The sequence below is a fragment of the Emys orbicularis genome, chromosome 4 (assembly GCF_028017835.1).
Source record: "Emys orbicularis isolate rEmyOrb1 chromosome 4, rEmyOrb1.hap1, whole genome shotgun sequence".
Classification (NCBI taxonomy): Eukaryota; Metazoa; Chordata; order Testudines; family Emydidae; genus Emys; species Emys orbicularis.
This window is the reverse complement of record NC_088686.1, coordinates 109,747,869-109,767,111: the sequence shown is the minus strand read 5'-3', so window position 1 is coordinate 109,767,111 and position 19,243 is coordinate 109,747,869. Positions and strand designations below refer to the sequence as shown.

The following is a 19,243-nucleotide window of genomic DNA, read 5'->3' as shown; positions in this document are numbered from 1 at the left end:
TTTATAATTCTAAATATATTAATGATGAGTGAGGGGCTGCTATAACTATTTAAAATAGTGCAAAGTCATGTTTAATGTGCAGGTTTCCAGCTGGGCACAGTAAGATTCTTGACTCTTCTGTAACAGTTGTCACTGGATTGGTGGTTCCTTTAAAAAAGAATTACCATACAATTAAACTAGTATAAATCCACAGAAGCCAGGACATTTTGGCATCAAGGCTATTGCCTCGCCCAAAATATGTGAGTTCAGAGCAGCAGTGCCTAGTCACAGTGGCCTTGTCGAGGCTAGGGTTTGGAAGATGTTAGCTGACACATTTAGGCTTAATGTAGGCCTGGTCTACACCTAAATCTTAGGTCGACCTAGCAGTGTTGCTGAGGGGTGTAAAAAAAAATTTCATGTAAAGTTTATCATTGATTTCAGTGAGTTTGAATCAGGCCGTATAAAGTATACTTTGCACTTCAATGTCTTCTTCTGAGGATCCAAAAGCATTTTGTAAGCTTCAGACATATTCTCTCTGTTTACATATTTTGTATGAACTTAAATTACAAGCAAGGGAAAAAATTCCATATGAGGAGAGAGATTAAGATTATGTAATTCAGAGATAACACATAATAAGGGACACAATAGGAGGTGTATTTGGGAAGTACTTTATGGAACATTGGAGTTTTCCTTTCTCAAAATTCTAGACCGCAGAAGCATCCAATGAAATTAAAAGGAACCAAATTAAAACCAATCCAAGGAAAAACTCTCTCTCTCTCATTATACCCCCCCCCCGCATAATTAACTTGTGGAACTCACTGTCAAAAGTTTTTGAGGTCAGTGGCCTAGTGGGATTCAGAAAAGGATTTGACACTGACAGTTGGTCCAATAAAAGATATTATCTCATCCCCTTGGTCTCTCTAATATCCTGGGACCAATACAGCTACAGCACCACAACCTAGAATTGTTTAAACTGACACATACAACAATGCAATGCAGTCTGCTCACTCCTATCAAGTAATGTAATCAAATATGAACACTCCAATACATTGGCTTCTGCCTCAATCCCCGTATCTCTCTCCAAGGCCAGAGGAAACAAGTGGACCTTTTTTGGACAAGGGAATAATAGTTTCCACAGGTTACATTAGGTAAAAATGTCAGGGATATAAACTTACATGTTTTATGGTATAAGCCAACCACTAACTGACCCTTGTTAGAAAGAAAATGTCCCTACACAGCCACGTTATTCCATGATTGACATCATGGGATTTCTTGCACCTTCTTCTGAAGCATCTGGTAAGGACCATTGCTGGTGATAAAATACTGGATTAGATGGATGATTGGTCCAATTTGGTGTGGCAAATTCTTATTTTTCTATTGTGTTTTCTTGATAATTTCCTATGCTGCTGAAGAAACTAAAGGATTTGTTTCCTCTGGGATTTAAGGTAATGTAAAATTCACTCAGACTTTGCAGCGAGAACTCTCCAAGAAAATACCAAGTCTGTGTTGTAGAAGAAATAATTTTTACTAGGGCTATCAAACAATTAAAAAAATTAATCACGATTAATTGCACTGTAAACAATAATAGAATACCGTTTATTTAAATATTTTTGGATGTTTTCTACATTTTCAAATATATTCATTTCAATTACAACACGGAATACAAAGTGTACAGTGCTCACTTTATATTTATTTTTTATTACAAATATTTGCACTGTCAAAAACAAAAGAAATAGTATTTTTCAATTCACCTAATACAAGTACTGTAGTGCAGTCTCTTTATCATGAAAGTTGAACTTACCAATATAGAATTATGTACAAAAAATAACTGCATTCAAAAACAAAACAATGTAAACCTTTAGAGCCTACAAGTCCACTCAGTCCTATTTCTTAGTCAACCAATCACTCAGACAAACAAGTTTGTTTATATTTGAAGGAGATAATGCTGCCTGCTTCTTGTTCACAATGTCACCTGAAAGTGAGAACAGGCATTCACATGGCACTGTTGCAGCCGGCATCGCAAGATACTTACATGCCAGATGCGCTAAAGATTCATATGTCCCGTTATGCTTCATCCACCATTCCAGAGGACATGCGTCCATGCTGATGACGGGTTCTGCTCGATAACTATCCAAAGCAGTGCGGACCGACGCATGTTCATTTTCATCATCTGAGTCAGATGCCACCAGCAGAAGGTTGATTTTCTTTTTTGGTGGTTCGGGTTCTGTAGTTTCTGCATCGGAATGTTGCTTTTTTAAGACTTCTGAAGGCATGCTCCACACCTCCTCCCTCTCAGATTTTGGACAGCACTTCAGATTCTTAAATCTTGGTTTGAGTGCTGTAGCTATCTTTAGAAATCTCACATTGGTACCTTCTTTGCATTTTGTTAAATCTGCAGCGAAAGTGTTCTTAAAATGAACAACGTGCTGAGTCATTATCCGAGGCTGCTATAACATGAAATATATGGCAGAATGTGGGTAAAACAGAGCAGGAGACATGCATTTCTGCCCCCAAGGAGTTCAGTCACAAATTTAATTAACTCATTATTTTTTCAACGAGCGTCATCAGCATGGAAGCATGTCCTCTGGAATGGCGGCTGAAGCATGAAGGGGCCTACGAATGGTTAGCATATCTGGCACGTAAATACCTTGCAATGCTGGCTACAAAAGTGCCATGCGAGCGCCTGTTCTCATTTTCTGGTGACATTGTAAAGAAGAAGAGGGCAGCATTATCTCCCATAAATGTAAGCAAACTTGTTTGTCTTAGTGATTGGCTGAACAAGAAGTAGGACTGAGTGGACTTGGTAGGCTCTAAAATTTTATATTGTTTTGTTTTTGAGTGCAGTTATGTAACAAAACAATCTACATTTGTAAGTTGCATTTTCATGATAAAGAGATTGCGCTACAGTACTTGTATGAGGTGAACTGGAAAATACTATTTCTTTATCATTTTTACAGTGAAAATATTTGTAATAAAATAATATAAAGTGAGCAGTGTACACTTTGTATTTTGTATTGTAATAGAAATCAATATATTTGAAAATGTAGAAAAACATCCAAAAATATTTAATAAATTTCAATTGGTATTCTCTTGTTTAACAGTGCAATTAAAACTGCGATTAATGATTAAATTTTTTAGTTAACTGCGATTAATTGACAACCCTAATTTTTACTCTATCTTTTGGGAATTTTGAAACTTCCTATTTTCCCCCCCTGCATTCGAGCCTTTCTTCATGACCTGTTTCAGCTGCAAATATAATTGATTATTTCTGACCAGGAGACTAACACAGAAAGACATGAGTCGTCTGAATGTGTGCACCTGGGAGAACAAAACCAAGCAAAGGCCAGTCTGTCTGTCTGCGCCCCCCTCCCTGCCCCCCCCCCCTCCCCCCCGGTGATCTTTTCTCTTTGTTCTAAGTTAAATGCTGCTCAACAGTTATTGTATTACTTTTAAGTCCTCTGGACAGGATTGTGAATAGTAAACTTGTTTAAACATCAATGAAATGGTAAGAAAATGGGACCTGCTTGAAAACGTGGTTTTCTGTGTTGCCTCCTAAGACAAAGGTTTCTGTGGCTTCACTTTATTATCATCTTGACTCTTTGGAAATGTGACACTTAATAGATAATTTTTTATTACTTATTTGAACAGATGGCATTTGCTACAAATCATAAATAGATTGTTGCTCCAATGACTGTGCTGCTTTTGAAACCAACATTGTGTTTCAAAGTATATCTTTCATGTTGTAACTTCAAATTATACCCAGCATATTAAGTTCATGCTTGAATTTATTTCCAATTTGGCACACTTTATGATTGCTATTTAAATGCCTTGGGGACACTTCACCAAAGGTGCTTTATAAAGCAAATTTATACCCCATATTTCTTTCTCCAGTAGTTTGTTGTGTCTCCTGTGATACAGCAGCTATCTTCAATGGTTTTTTGTTTTGTTTTATTACATTGAATTTTTATATATATATATATTTTATCAAACATTGTTATAATTTTCTATACCTATAGTTGGAAAACGGTTCAACTCCCTGGATACTGCATTAGATTAGATGTTTATTTAACTAGTTGTAAACTGTTGTTTGGTATTTAGAGGCCATACCCAAAATATAGGGGCCAGTTATGCTAGGTGTTTTAAATACACCTACTGTGAGACAGTCCTTCCCCTGAGGAGCTTGCAGTCTGAATAAACAAGAAAGACAAGGGGTAGGAGAGAAGGAGGGAGTATGATTAGTCCCATTTTGCAGATGGTGAACTGAGATTAAGGCCCTGTCTACATGAGAGTTCTACCAGTTATACTGGTTTAACCCTCTTTTCCCCATTGTGGACACCTTTATTCCAGTCTATAGAATGGCATTTTTGGGTTAGCTTGAATCCCTTCCTGAAGTGACACAAGATTTTTTTTTTTTTTTTTTTTTTAAGCTCTCTTACACCAGAATGAGTGTGGCCACCCCTGCGGGTGAGGGAAGGCGTGGATGGTACTATCGGTATAATTCTGTATCAGAGGGGTAGCCTTGTTAGTCTGTATCCACAAAAACAACGAGGAGTCTGGTGGCACCTTAAAGACTAACAGATTTATTTGGGCATAAGTTTTCGTGGGTAAAAATCCCACTTCTCCATGCATCTGAAGAAGTGGGGTTTTTACCCACGAAAGCTTATGCCCAAATAAATCTGTTAGTCTTTAAGGTGCCACCAGACTTCTTGTTGTTTTTGAGTATAACTCTGATGATTTAAGGTCACATCTTAGCGGGTATAGAAAGAACTTTCCTGTGTGGACAAGGCCCTAGTGATTTGTCTGTGGTCACAGTGGAAGTGTGGCTGACTCAGGAATCAAATTTGTATATCATGAGTCCCAGTCCAACCCTATCCTTGGGGATATGTGCTTGGCCTCCTCTTCCCACTCTCAGCTTCATATCTTCTTTCAAGCAGCTCCTTATGCCTGGAATACTTTCCCTATATTCATCCACTCTGCGCACACATTCTCTCTTACTTCAGATCCCTCTTTATGTTCTCCACCTTTCTTGTGGTCATATACGCTGTTTTCCTATGGTTTCTATTATTTATGTTGTAAGTTCTTCAAGGGGATGCAATGTGTGTTCCCTGTTTGCAAATGGTTTTATAAAGGTTTTATAATAGTGGTGTAAAGAATTACAACCTCAGCGGGCATCATCCACTGAAGGGTGACACGATCACACGCAACTGAACAGGGTTGGGATTCCACTCAGTATAGGGCAGAGCTGACCTGCTACGTGAGGACCGAGACAACATAAACTGGTATATTATATAGCAGTAGCCATTATCCTTAGATGGTTCTTCCCATTTTTCAGTTTCACCCATTCTTCTCTCACTTGCCCCTCAATCTCACTCTCCACTTGAACTGAGGGAAGGGAAATGTTTCTTGCTTCTCATTTATTCTTTCAGAGTTATGCGCATAGAATTAAAAGTTAGATATAAATACAAGATGGACTAGGAGGGCTTTCACCTGGTGATGTCTGTATTCCAGATTCTGTGCTGTTGGGGTGACCTTGCTGATGCTGATAACACAGAGCAAGGGTTTGCTTTCTTTCTTTAATACTGCTTTAGGTGATAGCAAAATCATCAGCTGCTAACTGAGGAAAACCAGAATCCTGAACTCAAGCCTGGGTATGAGGAAAAACAACAACAACACAACAACCCCTGACTGTTGTAAACCAAAATTTTAAAATGAGATGTCGCTAGTATACAAAAACATTCAGTTTTTTATTTGTTTAAAGGAACACTGCCGTTTACCTTCATTCTTTCCTTGTGGTCTACAGACTTACAAAAATTTGAGCGCAATTACTATGATTGTATGAGCTAATTGGCCAGTTGGATGCGCAATTGGTCGCTTGCATGTATCAATGTGATTAGTACATGCAGTTGTAGTAGTTGAACCTTCGAATGAGGCACACAGTTGTACATGCTTTTGACGTTCCGGCTCTACTCTAAGATTGAGAGATGAATGGTAAGCTCTCATACAGTGTGGTAAGTTTATGAAATACATTGTTATATTGCAGGAACTTGTTGGAACCACTGGAATTTTGGTGTGTGTGTGTGTTTAGTAAAAGCTTTGAGGTATGTGTGTAATTATGCCACTGTACAGTAATATAAATAAAAATAATACTTCAAATTTCAGAAAAAGATGTGATTGATACTTTCAATGAGTGAGCATTTTAACTTCTTAACACACGCATTTTTGTTATTTTTTTTTTAGGTACATGTATTGGACGGACTGGGGAGAAACACCCAGAATAGAACGGGCAGGAATGGATAGCAGCACTCGAAAAATAATTGTTAATTCAGACATTTATTGGCCTAATGGACTCACGATAGATCTTGATGAGCAGAAGCTATACTGGGCTGATGCAAAGCTGAGTTTCATTCATAGAGCAAATCTGGATGGTTCCTTTAGGTATGTTTCCGATTGGTCTGTATCAGTGTGAGAGAAGGGTGTGTGCATTTGCGTGTATGCATGCACGTTTGCTTTTTCATAACTAGCATTGATTTTATGCTAGTGCTTTTTTCAGTAGTCATTTATAACTATGTATATCTACCCTATCAATCTTGCTAACCTTATCATTAGCATGCCTATGAACATGTATGGATTCCTGGCATTCATAAGACTGGTTCTATTTTTGTTAAAGAATAATTAGAATATTTGCATCAGCATTCTACTGTAGGCCAGTTACAATCTTCCCCCACAGTATAATTTTTCTGCTCTAGGCACATTTATATATTTTAAAATGGTTAAAGATGCCTATCCAAGGCTCTAGGTGCCCTACCACATCATTAATGATATAGTAAAGTTCCAGCAGCATGAAAGTAATTATTTTAACAGGAACTCAGTCAGCTAGCCACCTACAGAAATCCTTCCCACCCCTTCAGCATTATTGGGAGCATCCCTCAGCCTTCTCCAAACACCCTGTTGAACAAGTGTCTTTTGCAGCATGCCCAGTCATCAAGTTTGTGCTATTTTGGACCAAGTGTTGGGAGCAGGTTCCAGAATCTGAGCCCTCGTAAAGAACGCCCTGCCAGTCACCTTACCTGTTTTATTACAAAGGGGATCATACTAGAGCATCCCTGCTGATCACAGCTCCGGCTGTCTGCCATGGGGAGTGAGGTAATCCCTCAGGGAGGCTAGTCCCGGGCTTGTTAGGGCTTTATAGATCGTAACCAACACCTTAAAATCCATCCAGAGACCAAATGCTGATCCCGGTCCACTGGTGTCATAGGCTTCCAGCAAGATGCCCCACTCAGTAAGCAACCCACTGCATTCTGCACCAGTTTCAGTCTCCCAATGGCTTTAAGGTGTAGCCACATGTACATATGCCAGATTAAAAAAAGGCCATCTGGTGTGATTTGAGATAACCCAAAACACACCACCTTAATTTAAAAGTACATTATCCAGTTATTTAGGCCTCAAACTTTGGTATCCAAGAAGTGCTTTATTAAGCAGTCAGATATCCTTGTGGTGAGCAGAGCATGACAGAAGTAAATCTTCCTGTGAACTTAATTTGTTTGGCCTTTTTAATGTTTAAATTATTTAATATTACTACAGTAGAGGAAGATTTATTTTTAAAGGCAAAAAGGGCAGTAAGGCACCTGATTCCCCTTTGTACCTTAGAAAATCTTTCCCAAGGATCCTAAATGCTAACACCACGTAATGCACTATCTGCATATATACAAAGCTATATGTGCGCACCTCATCCTGAATCTTAAACAGGTGCACAGCTTTTGTTTAAAATGAAGGACCATACGCATTCAGAATTCCATTGTCCAGCTTGAATCTTCTCTCTGTCCTGAAACCCCACTTGCGATGCTGAGATTGTGGCCATCACTCTAAAGGAAAGTATCCTGGAGATGTAAACTGTCTAATGCAGTGGTTCTCAACCTATTTTCCATTGTGGGCCTCATATGCAGCTCTCTGTGTTATGTGGGCCATATCCACACACTATACATATATATGTACACACACACTACCTGTATGACCCTGAGGATGTCACATGGGCCGCAGCTGTGTGTTGCTTGGGCCACGGGTTGAGAACTACAGGTCTCATGTTAAAACATAGTGGAACAGAGCCTCAAGTTGGCAACAACTGCTGTCCCAGTGGGAGAAAAAACGTGAGGGCAAAATAGAAATTATAGATACGTCTGTATAATATACATGATTCATGTGTTTCAGATAACCAAAAATTGCCTCTTACGAAGCCAATTATCCAACCTGTTAAAAATTCAGATGGATTTTGTATTATGCACCTCTTTTTATACCAGTATAATATAAAATAAAATAAAATCTTTCATGTGAACTGTATTCAAGAGTGCTTTAGAGAAAGGTATACTGTGTCTCAGTTTTCCCATCTGTGAAATAGGGATAGTGATACTGACATTCTTTGTTAAAACGCTTGGAGATTTACTGATGCAAAGGGCTTTAAAAGAGCTGTGTGATATTATTAATTTTAATAATATTCACAAAGTTAGTAACACAGAGGGAGCCACAGAGGTAGTGACGAGGGAGGGAAACTTTTCAGATGTGGGATAATATCTCAAAGACTTGTAGCTGATTCAAAGTTTTGGGGTTGTGTGCTATCTCACTATGAACTGACATTTCTACACAATATAATGTATCTGAAATGTTTTTGTTTTTTGTAAAAGAGGGTATTTTGGTTATTTCTCAATTTTAAATATGATCCTGTGGTTCCTTTGTGCACACAACTCCCATTGACTTCACTCCAAATTATTTCATGTGTAAGGATGTTCAGACAATAGTTAGTAAGTAGTGTTTAATTTGCTTATATTATGGAGGAGAACGGCAGCGAGTTTCCTGAATGCTCAAATCCAAGCAGGGTCTTCCATTTCAAAGGAACTCTGTCCAAATTGTCTTGTGACAGCTTAGCACATGGTTTCTTTTTCCAGTTATATTGTACCATAAATCAGATGGCATTTTAATACAGATATTGAATTAATGTGTCCCCGCTCTGGATGTGAAATCAGTGTAGCTCAACAATACACTTGTATTGCACACTTTAGTAGCTGGTCTTGGAGAGCATGAATATGCACCAGGTGTCAGGATAGCCCAATGTAGCACACATTGCTGGAAAATCCTTGAGTCCATGCAGCTGAATAAAGGCACTAGTCCACTGTATAGTAAAGCTAGTGGCAGAATTTCAGTCAGCTATAAATAATTTATATTACTGCCATTTGTATGATAAGTTCTCTTTCCTAGAATGTTAGGCCTGTGGTATTTTTTTTTAATCAAAAAAGGTGAGTGTTGATCTTGATCTTGATAGTGCATCTTCATGGGATTTTTGTTCAATTTTTTCCCCACTGATACATTTATTTAGAAAATCAAAAAATGAAGTAAACTGTTTGGCATCTGGTGACAAGTTAGATTTATATTGCAGTTCAAACTTGAATATAATTGTAGAATAGACATTGAAATAGCATTGGGCTGCTTTATTCCTGAATAGTCTTTATTTTTAACAAAACAAAATAAATTTCACCTGAAATTTGTCAAGAAATAAATCCTTCAGTTCTACAAATCCCTTCCCTCCCCCAAAGGCCCTATCACTTCAAAATTCAAATAAACCAGTAATTTGCATTCTGTGTAGTTGATTTAAAATTACTGGAGTTATCTGTCTGTATGTTAGCAGGCTTCAGTTTGAAAGTAAGTCTCAGTTGTTCAAGGCACATAATCCAGGGGGGAGAGGATCCTGTTGTGGATGGAAATAATAAAAAGTAAAGACAGTGCATAGTTAGATACAAATGCTCCAGACCTAGAAAGTTACACAAGTTCAGATATCATCCTTATTAGAAAAGGCATTACAGCAAAGGGTGGAAAGTGAAGGTAAGAATACCAAAGGTTAGGTTTTTCTTTATTCTTTTAGTGATTTATTACTATGAGAAATCACTTGTTGATTGTTTACAGAATCAGATTTTCAAAGCAGCCTTAACTCTACCTCCAAAACTGCACATAAAAGTTTTGCATACAAAGACCATTGAATATGCATGTGTAAATACTTACCTAATATATGTGCATAAAATGAGCTTTGCATATACCAGGGGTCGGCAACCTTTCAGAAGTGGTGTGCCGAGTCTTCATTTATTCACTCTAATTTAAAGTTTTGTGTGCCAGTAATTCATTTTAACGTTTTTAGAAGGTCTCTTTCTATAAGTTTATAATATATAACTAAACTATTGTTGTATGTAAAGTAAATAAGGTTTTTAAAATGTTAAGAAGCTTCATTTAAAATTAAATTAAAATGCAGAGCCCCCCCGGACCGGTGGCCAGGACCCGGGCAGTGTGAGTGCCACTGAAAATCAGCTAGCTTGTTGCCTTCGGCACGCGTGCCATAGGTTGCCTACCCCTGGCATATACAAATAGGTGTATGTAAAAATTTGTATGTAATTTTTCAAGACCGTTATGAAAATTTAGCTTATGTTTATGAAACTAAAACAGGATTGTCTTCCATCAGTGTTAACCTCTCTTCTCTCCCCTACTTCCTGCACACAAATGGTACAAATGAAGGTCTGACTACTAGCGGTCGTCTACATCACAGACTTATATTGGTATAACTGTGTCGTTCAGGGGTGTGGAAAATCCACACCCCTGAGGGATGTAGTTATACCGACTTAACCCTGGTGTAGACAGCGCTAGGTCAACGGGAGGGCTTCTCCCATCGACATAGCTACTGCTGTTCAGGGGGGTGGAGTGCCTACGTCCATGGGAGAAGCTCTCCTGTTGGCATAGGTAGCGTCTTCACTAAACGCTACAGCAGAGCAGCTGCAGTGCTGTAAGTGTAGACAAGCCATTCATTACAAGAAATATTTTCTTCTGTTTTTCCCTTCCTTGGGGAATGTCTCACTTCTGTGAACTTTCAAAGTACTATCTTGGAGATTCTGAATGTCTATATTAGCCAATGTTACTTTGATCTGGAATGTTTTTGCAGTTTGAATAGAGTGATTTTTTTTCACAACACTAGAAACAAGCAATTAAGACTTGTTTTTTTTAACAAGCTGGAAATTTGTCATACTTGCTTTCCACTTACTATAAAAATGTCCCTACACCAAAAACTGCTGAGCTTTGAATTGCACCAAGTTGTTACTGTGTGCATAAACTTTTGGATCTCTTGAATACAAAAGATGTGTTGTAAAATGACATTTTGTGGTTTGCAGTTGTGCTCATCACAAATCAGTGGCATACCTCCAAAAAAAAAAAAAAAAAAAAAGTGTTTAATTAAAATAGGGTTAATCTGTTGTGATGATTGGGGCTATAATATTTATCCAGAGGTTAAGGAAAATTGGAGGGAATGTGAAATCAATCCAAAGAGAGACATGTAACATGAGGGAAAGCACTGCAGAATGATGAATAGGGCTCAGATCCTACAATGAAATAAATGCAGTTGATTGCTTGACTCAGAGCAATAGCCCTGTGAAAGTGAATGGGACTCCACACACGAGCAGGGGGTTTCCCTGCAGAGCGTGTGTTACAGGATCAGAACGTAAGGGTATGTCTACACTACGAAATTAGGTCGATTTAATAGAAGTCGATTTTTTTAGAAATTGATTTGATACAGTCGATTGTGTGTGTCCCCACTAAGCGCATTAAGTCGGGGGTGTGCGTCCACAGTACCGAGGCTAGCGTCGACTTTTGGAACATTGCACTGTGGTAGCTATCCCACAGTTCCCGCAGTCTCCGCCGCCCATTGGATTTCTGGGTTGAGCTCCCAATGCCTGATGGGGCAAAAACATTGTCGTGGGTGGTTCTGGGTACATGTCGTCAGGCTTCCCTCCCTCCCTCCGTGAAAGCAATGGCAAAAAATCGTTTCTCGCCTTTTTTCCTGGGTTACCCATGCAGACGACATACCACAGCAAACATGGAACCCGCTCCGCTCACTGTCACCATATGTCTCCTGGGTGCTGCTGGCAGATGCAGTACTGCAGTGCTACACAGCAGCATCCCCTTGCCTTGCCTTGCGGACGGCAGACAGTACAATACAACTGCTAGCCGTCATCCCGTGGGTGCTCCTGGCCGACCTCAGTTAGGTTGGTTAGGGGCACCTGGGCAGACATGGGTGCTCCTGGCCAACCTTGGTGAGGTCGGTCGGGGGCGCCTGGACAAAAATGGGAATGACTCCAGGTCATTCTCGTCTTTAAGTTTCATCTAATGGAGATTCAGTCCTGCCTGGAATATCATGCCAGTGGGAGGCTTCTGCCTCAGGCTGCTCTCCCAGTCGGCAGCACTGCGCGGTCACACCTACCCCAGCCTATCTCTTGCTCCCATGGCTCATGAAGCCTGGACAGTAGTAAGGAGCAGTTCAACTATAGGCTGAGCAAGTGCATAATGGTGGTAGAATGTGCCTTTGGACATTTAAAAGCTCGCTGGCACAGTTTACTGACTCGGTTAGACATCAGCAAAACCAATATTCCCATTGTTATTACTGCTTGCTATGTGCTCCACAATATCTGTGAGAGCAAGGGGGAGACGTTATGGTGGGGTGGGAGGTTGAGGCAAATTGCCTGGCAGCTGATTACGCGCAGCCAGACACCAGGGCGGTTAGAAGAGCACAGCAGGGCGCGCTGTGCATCAGAGAAGCTTTGAAAACCAGTTTCATGACTGGCCAGGCTACCGTGTGAAAGTTCTGTTTGTTTCTCCTTGATGAAAACCCGCCCCTTTGGTTCACTCTACTTCCCTGTAAGCCAACCGCCATCCCCTCCCCCATTTGATCTCCGCTTGCAGAGGCAATAAAGTCATTGTTGTTTCAAATTCAGGCATTCTTTATTAATTCGTCACACAAATCGGGGGATAACTGCCAAGGTAGTCCGGGAGGGGTGGGGGAGGAGGGAAGCACAGGCGTGGGGTAGTTGTAGGGGCACCCCCTAGAATAGCATGCAGCTCATCATAGAAGCGGCATGTCTGGGGCTCTGACCCGGAGCAGCCGTTTGCCTCTCTGGTTTTTTGGTAGGCTTCACGCTGCACTGCTGCGGATCCCTATTATAACCTCTGTCCTTCATGCCCTTGGAGATTTTTTTCAACTATTCCGGCATTTCGCCTTTTGGAACGGAGGTCGGATAGCACTGATTCGTCTCTCCATACAGCGATCAGATGCGGTACCGCCCGTTTGGTCCATGCTAGAGCTCCTTTGCGATTCTGGGACTCCATGGTCACCTGTGCTGATCAGCTCGCTACGCTGGCCAAACAGGAAATTAAATTCAAAAGTTCATGGGGCTTTTCCTGTCTACCTGGCCAGTGCATCTGAGTTGAGAGTGTTGTCCAGAGCGGTCACAATGGAAAATTCTGGGATAGCTCCCGGAGGCCAATACCATCAAATTGCGTCCACACTACCCCAAATTCGACCCAGCAGGGTCAATTTCAGCACTAATCCCCTCGTCATGGAGAGTCGACAAAAATGGCTTCGTCGTGTGGACAGGTGCAGGGTTAAATCGATCGAATGCTGCTAAATTCGACCTAAACTCGTAGTGTAGACCAGGGCTAAATTTGTAAGTTAGAGCTGGCCTGAAACGCCAAGTTTAGAAGCAGCTCCAAACTTCTCAGTTGTGTGGTTTTCAGTCCATCCTTCTCCTCTTCAGGTACCCTTGCGCCTCTCAAGCTCCTGATTGGAGATTTTCCATTAGCAGCCTCTGTTCAGCCTGTGTGTGTGCTCTATAAAACCTTGTGCCGAACACCGAGAGTATATAGAGCTGCTCGGGCAAATCACCTCCGTTCCTTCTCTACCGCCTTGGCCTGAGAAAGAGCTGTAGTATGTCCGCCTTGTGCATGCCATGACATGTTCTACAGTTGTTTTTAGTTAGTTTGGTGTTTCTAGTTAGTGTTAGTTTTTGTTAGTGCAGAATAAGTTAGATAACAGTGAGAGGTTTGGGGGGGTTTCCTCCTCTTTTTTCAAGGGAATTTATCTAGCCTGTCTGGGCATGCCTGGCTCACCAGCTTTCAAATGCTGCCTCTCTTGTTGGGATGCTATCCCAGTCAGTGACGGCCACTCTAAAGGGTATCCATTGCTTGGGAGAGTCCCATATTGCCCAAAAGGGTAACTTTTGTGTAGCTTTCAAATCTGGAGCATGGAAGAATTGGGAAACTAAATTTGAGGCTTCTGATGAGGGACTGCTCTCTTCAACCTGCTTCCGAGTCAGGTCAGGAGACCTCCCCAGTGTACATTAGTCTCCGGACAGCTCCAGTGCCCCTTTGGCTTGGTCTCCCTCAAGAGGGAGAAGACTTTGGAGGACTCAGGGAAAGCTCCAAAGAGGAGGAGCTCGGTCTCCCACCACAAGTAGCTAGCTCCCAAAAAGTCCGTATCTCCTGCCACATCTCCTGTGTTGGAGGCCTTGACCTCTCAATTCAGTACTGTGGAGGCAAAGGACCCTTCTTCCAGTAGTGGTGGGGCTGGGAGATCCTGGAGCGCGTCAGGGAAGCAAGGCTCCAGCAGGCCCCTGCTACCATCTAATAAAGGATAGGGAGGCCCAGATATACATTCCTCTAGATTGGCACCATCTACATTAGACTTTCCATCGGTGCCTTCTCACTCAGCATTGTCCGCACTGGCACAATCAAAGCACCAAGACACCTTTGGCCACTGTGCCTACACGCTCCAGATCAACCTACTATCCACCTCAACGCAACTATCCACCTCAATTGCTGCTTCGCTACTGACTCACCTGGTACCACAAGAATTTTGCTACTCCAGAGACCAGTCAGTTTTAGACAAGCTGGAGTCCCCAGTGCTTCTGGGTACTGAATGACTCTTGGTGCCAAGATCCAGCCACTGGATTGCCATTGCTCCCCAGTACTGCAAGATTCTCCACCTTTTTCTACTGGGGCCTCCCCATTGGAGGACATTGAGGAGGATGAAGGAGACATTCAGTCAGTCTCCTCTTTATCAGTATGGGGTTACTCTCCACATTAGCATAAGAAACCATATTTTGACAAGGATCCTTGTCTGTGAGAGGAGTGGTGGGATCCTGGCTGCCACTCCCTCTCCCGCATAGGCCCCCCAGTGGCCATACTGGGATCCTTGGGCAGCGTATCGGCAGCCATTTGCCAAACCTGCAGCTCCATTATGCCAAGAGGCTAGAGTTACACAGTCTCTTCTACCAAAGGAAGGGGAATTAGCTCAAATGGTAGAGCGCTCACTTAGCATGCGAGAGGTAGCGGGATCGATGCCCGCATTCTCCAACAAGGTTTTGGGGGGAGGGATAGCTCAGTGGTTTGAGCATTGGCCTGCTAAACCCAGGGTTGTGAGTTCAATCCTTGAGGGGGCCACTTAGGGATCTGGGGCAAAATCAGTACTTGGTCCTGCTAGTGAAGGCAGGGGGCTGGACTCGATGACCTTTCAAGGTCCCTTCCAGTTCTAGGAGATAGGATATCTCCATTAATTTATTTATTTATTTATTTATTTAAACCCCCAACATGAGAAGACCTTTGAATAGCGGGGGATGAGGGTGGATAAGGAAGCCACCCCTCAAACTTCTGTTTCATCCTCGTCTCTGGACGAGGTAGTCATGCCTCCACCACCATCGATGGCCGACGATTTTCGCCAATTCCAGGAGCTGGTGAAGAGCATGGCTGACACTCCTGGATACCCCTTGATGAGGTTAAAGACTCCCAACACAAGCTTCTGGACATGCTGCAGTCAGCACTACCCACCTGGCTTGAGCTACCCATTAATGAAGCTCTCCTAGATGCTGCAAAGACTATATGGCAAACTCCTGTCATTGTCCTGCCAACTTGCAAGCAGGCGGATAAAAAATATTATGTTTCTCTCAGGGACTCAGAATTTTTGTCCCCCCCGACCAATCTCATACCCTGGTAGTGGATGCTGTAAATGAGAGGGGTAAACAGCATTACTCTAGGTCTTCTCCTTATGATAAGGAGAAGAAGAGGCTATATCTTTTTGGACAAAAAGCTTACTCATCCATAACTCTCCAATTTCAGATCTCAAACTATCAGGTGATCATGGCCGAATATGACTTAACGAATTACAGTAAGTTTGCAGCCCTTCCACAAGAGCATAGAAAACACTTTCAGGCTGTCATCATGGAGAGTCAGTTATTAGCCAGAATGTTGTGGACACCACCGCCAGACCCATCTCCAGTGCCGTTGTTATGTGCAGGGTGTCATGGTTCCCAAGAGAGGTTCAGAATATTGTGAGGATCTTCTGTTATGTGGTGGTTGGAAGCTCTTCTCTGGGACTGCAGATGAGTCTCTCCACACACTGAAGGAGTTCCAGGCCATCTGGAGGTCTCTGGCTATATACACCCCTATGAACAAGAGGAGATTTAGCAGATCTCAAACTGCCCATAGATCGCACCCTGCCCATTACTCTGGATTTGACGAAACCACTGAACCCTCTAGAAAGAGAGACAGATTCCAGAGGAAGAGAGCTCCTCACCCTCCTTCTGCGAGTACCCAGTCATCATTGAAACAATAATTTTGACAGGTTTGTCAAAGGTTCAGTTCCTCCCTCACCTCTAGTTTGCAAGCTGCCACCATTCACCCATATTCCGTCTTTTGGAGACCACCTTTCCCATTTCAAACAGTTTTGGTGGCATATTACAATGGACAAGTGGGTCCTGGGAGCTTATAACATTGGGCTGTACCACCCACTTTACTTCAGGGGCCCCCTCTCATGAGGCTATACTGAGTCAAGAAGTGAACTCTCTTTCTCTCCTCACAGGGGGAAAGGGTTTTACTCAAAGTGTTTTCTCATGCTAAAGAAGGATGGAGAATGGAGACCGATCTTAGATCTGAGAAGACGGAACAAATTCGTAAACTCTCAAAAAGCGACAGAGTGTCCTGTGGCACCTTATAGACTAACAGACGTATTGGAGCATAAGCTTTCGTGGGTGAATACCCACTTCGTATTCACCCACGAAAGCTTATGCTCCAATACGTCTGTTAGTCTGTAAGGGTGCCACAGGACTCTTTGTCGCTTTTTACAGATCCAGACTAACATGACTACCCCTCTGATAGTAAACTCTCAAGTTCATGATGGTGACATTGGCTGCTATAATTCCTTCTCTAGAGGCAGGAGATGGGTGTCCTGTAAGTAGAGGACCGAAAACCAATTTCCATACAGCGATACATCCTGCACACAGGAAATATCTACATGGGCCAGGATCATTTTCAATATGAAGTATTTCTCTTCAATCTCTTTTCAGCTCCAGGGTGTTCTCAAAGGTAATAGTGGTAGTATCTGCTTATCTTCGTTGAGATGTGAGTTTAGTCTTCCCATATCCCGATGACTGGCTACTTAAGAGCTGATCTTACGAAGCAGTACAGGCTTCCTCTCAGATGGCCTTTCTCTCTTCCAAGGATTGGCTCTCCAGCGAAACATTAAAAAAAAATCCACCTTAGCTCCTGTACAAAGAATACAATTCATAGGAGGGTACTTGGATTCTTTGGCAATCAGGGCCCTCCTTCCCACAGACAGATTCATAACTTGAGCAGATCAGGTCACGGTTCCCCTCCAGGTGAAGAACTCCCTAGACTGCTAGAAAAATCCACTCAGTGTCTGCACAGGTGTCTCTTTCAACTACCCAGCTCGAGCAATAACTGTGATAATGGGCTGTTGGGTAGGGGAACACATTTCCATACCCTCACAACGGTCACCTCAGGAAGCCAGTCTATAGGTCAACCTGTTGGAACTCAAGGTGGTCAGGAATTCTACCTTCAGTTCTCCCTCTCCCCCATCCCCCAATCAAGGGCAAATCAATCATGGACAAATCAGTGATGGACAATGTGGCTTGCATGTTCTATAACAAACAAACAAGGAGGAGCAAGAGCCCCCTCTCTGTATGCCAAAGCTATAAAGTTATGGAACTGTTATGTTAGCCCATCAGATTCAGAACTCAGCTGCTTTCCTTCCTGGAAGCTGGAATGTCATAGCTGATATGCTCAGCAGGGGAGTTTCTCCCAGGACTATGAATGGGAGTTGGACTCGGATTCTTCATGGGATATTCCAAAGGTGTGGACTTCCACCGGTGATTCTATTTGCCACATTCAGCAACCAGAAGTGCCCACTATTCTGCCCAAGAGTCGGCCTAGGTCACTACTCTTTGGGGGATGTGTTTCTCCTTCCCTGGACTTAAGGGCCTTTTCCACACATTCCGTCCACCACTTCTAATACTAAGAGTGATAAAAAAGGTCAGACAGGACAAGGTCAGGGTTATTCTGACAGTACCAGTCTGGTCGAGACAGGCTTGGTAAGAACATAAGAACATAAGAACATAAGAAAGGCCGTACTGGGTCAGACCAAAGGTCCATCTAGCCCAGTATCTGTCTACCGACAGTGGCCAATGCCAGGTGCCCCAGAGGGAGTGAACCTAACAGGCAATGATCAAGTGATCTCTCTCCTGCCATCCATCTCCATCCTCTGACGAACAGAGGCTAGGGACACCATTCTTACCCATCCTGGCTAATAGCCATTTATGGACTTAGCCACCATGAATTTATCCAGTCCCCTTTTAAACATTGTTATAGTCCTAGCCTTCACAACCTCCTCAGGTAAGGAGTTCCACAAGTTGACTGTGCGCTGCGTGAAGAAGAACTTCCTTTTATTTGTTTTAAACCTGCTGCCTATTAATTTCTTTTGGTGACCCCTAGTTCTTGTATTATGGGAATAAGTAAATAACTTTTCCTTATCCACTTTCTCAACATCACTCATGATTTTATATACCTCTATCATGTCCCCCCTTAGTCTTCTCTTTTCCAAACTGAAGAGTCCTAGCCTCTTTAATCTTTCCTCATATGGGACCCTCTCTAAACCCTTAATCATTTTAGTTGCTCTTTTCTGAACCTTTTCTAGTGCTAGAATATCTTTTTTGAGGTGAGGAGACCACATCTGTACACAGTATTCGAGATGTGGGCGAACCATGGATTTATATAAGGGCAATAATATATTCTCAGTCTTATTCTCTATCCCCTTTTTAATGATTCCTAACATCCTGTTTGCTTTTTTGACCGCCTCTGCACACTGCGTGGACATCTTTAGAGAACTATCCACGATGACGCCAAGATCTTTTTCCTGACTCGTTGTAGCTAAATTAGCCCCCATCATGTTGTATGTATAGTTGGGGTTATTTTTTCCAATGTGCATTACTTTACATTTATCCACATTAAATTTCATTTGCCATTTTGTTGCCCAATCACTTAGTTTTGTGAGATCTTTTTGAAGTTCTTCACAATCTGCTTTGGTCTTAACTATCTTGAGTAGTTTAGTATCATCTGCAAA

The 19,243-nt window shown here is 42.1% G+C and overlaps 1 protein-coding gene across 3 annotated transcripts in view; it reads left to right on the top strand.

Annotated features, from left to right (window-relative positions):
• LRP5 (LDL receptor related protein 5) overlaps nt 1-19,243 on the top strand; it is a 206,345-nt gene that overhangs the window by 23,378 nt on the left and 163,724 nt on the right. For all 3 annotated transcript variants that reach the window (XM_065402655.1, XM_065402657.1, XM_065402656.1), the window contains exon 2: nt 6,217-6,414. In XM_065402655.1, the coding sequence (XP_065258727.1) occupies nt 6,221-6,414 (194 nt within the window). In that variant the 5' untranslated portion in view covers nt 6,217-6,220. The remainder of the gene's footprint in view (nt 1-6,216; nt 6,415-19,243) is intronic.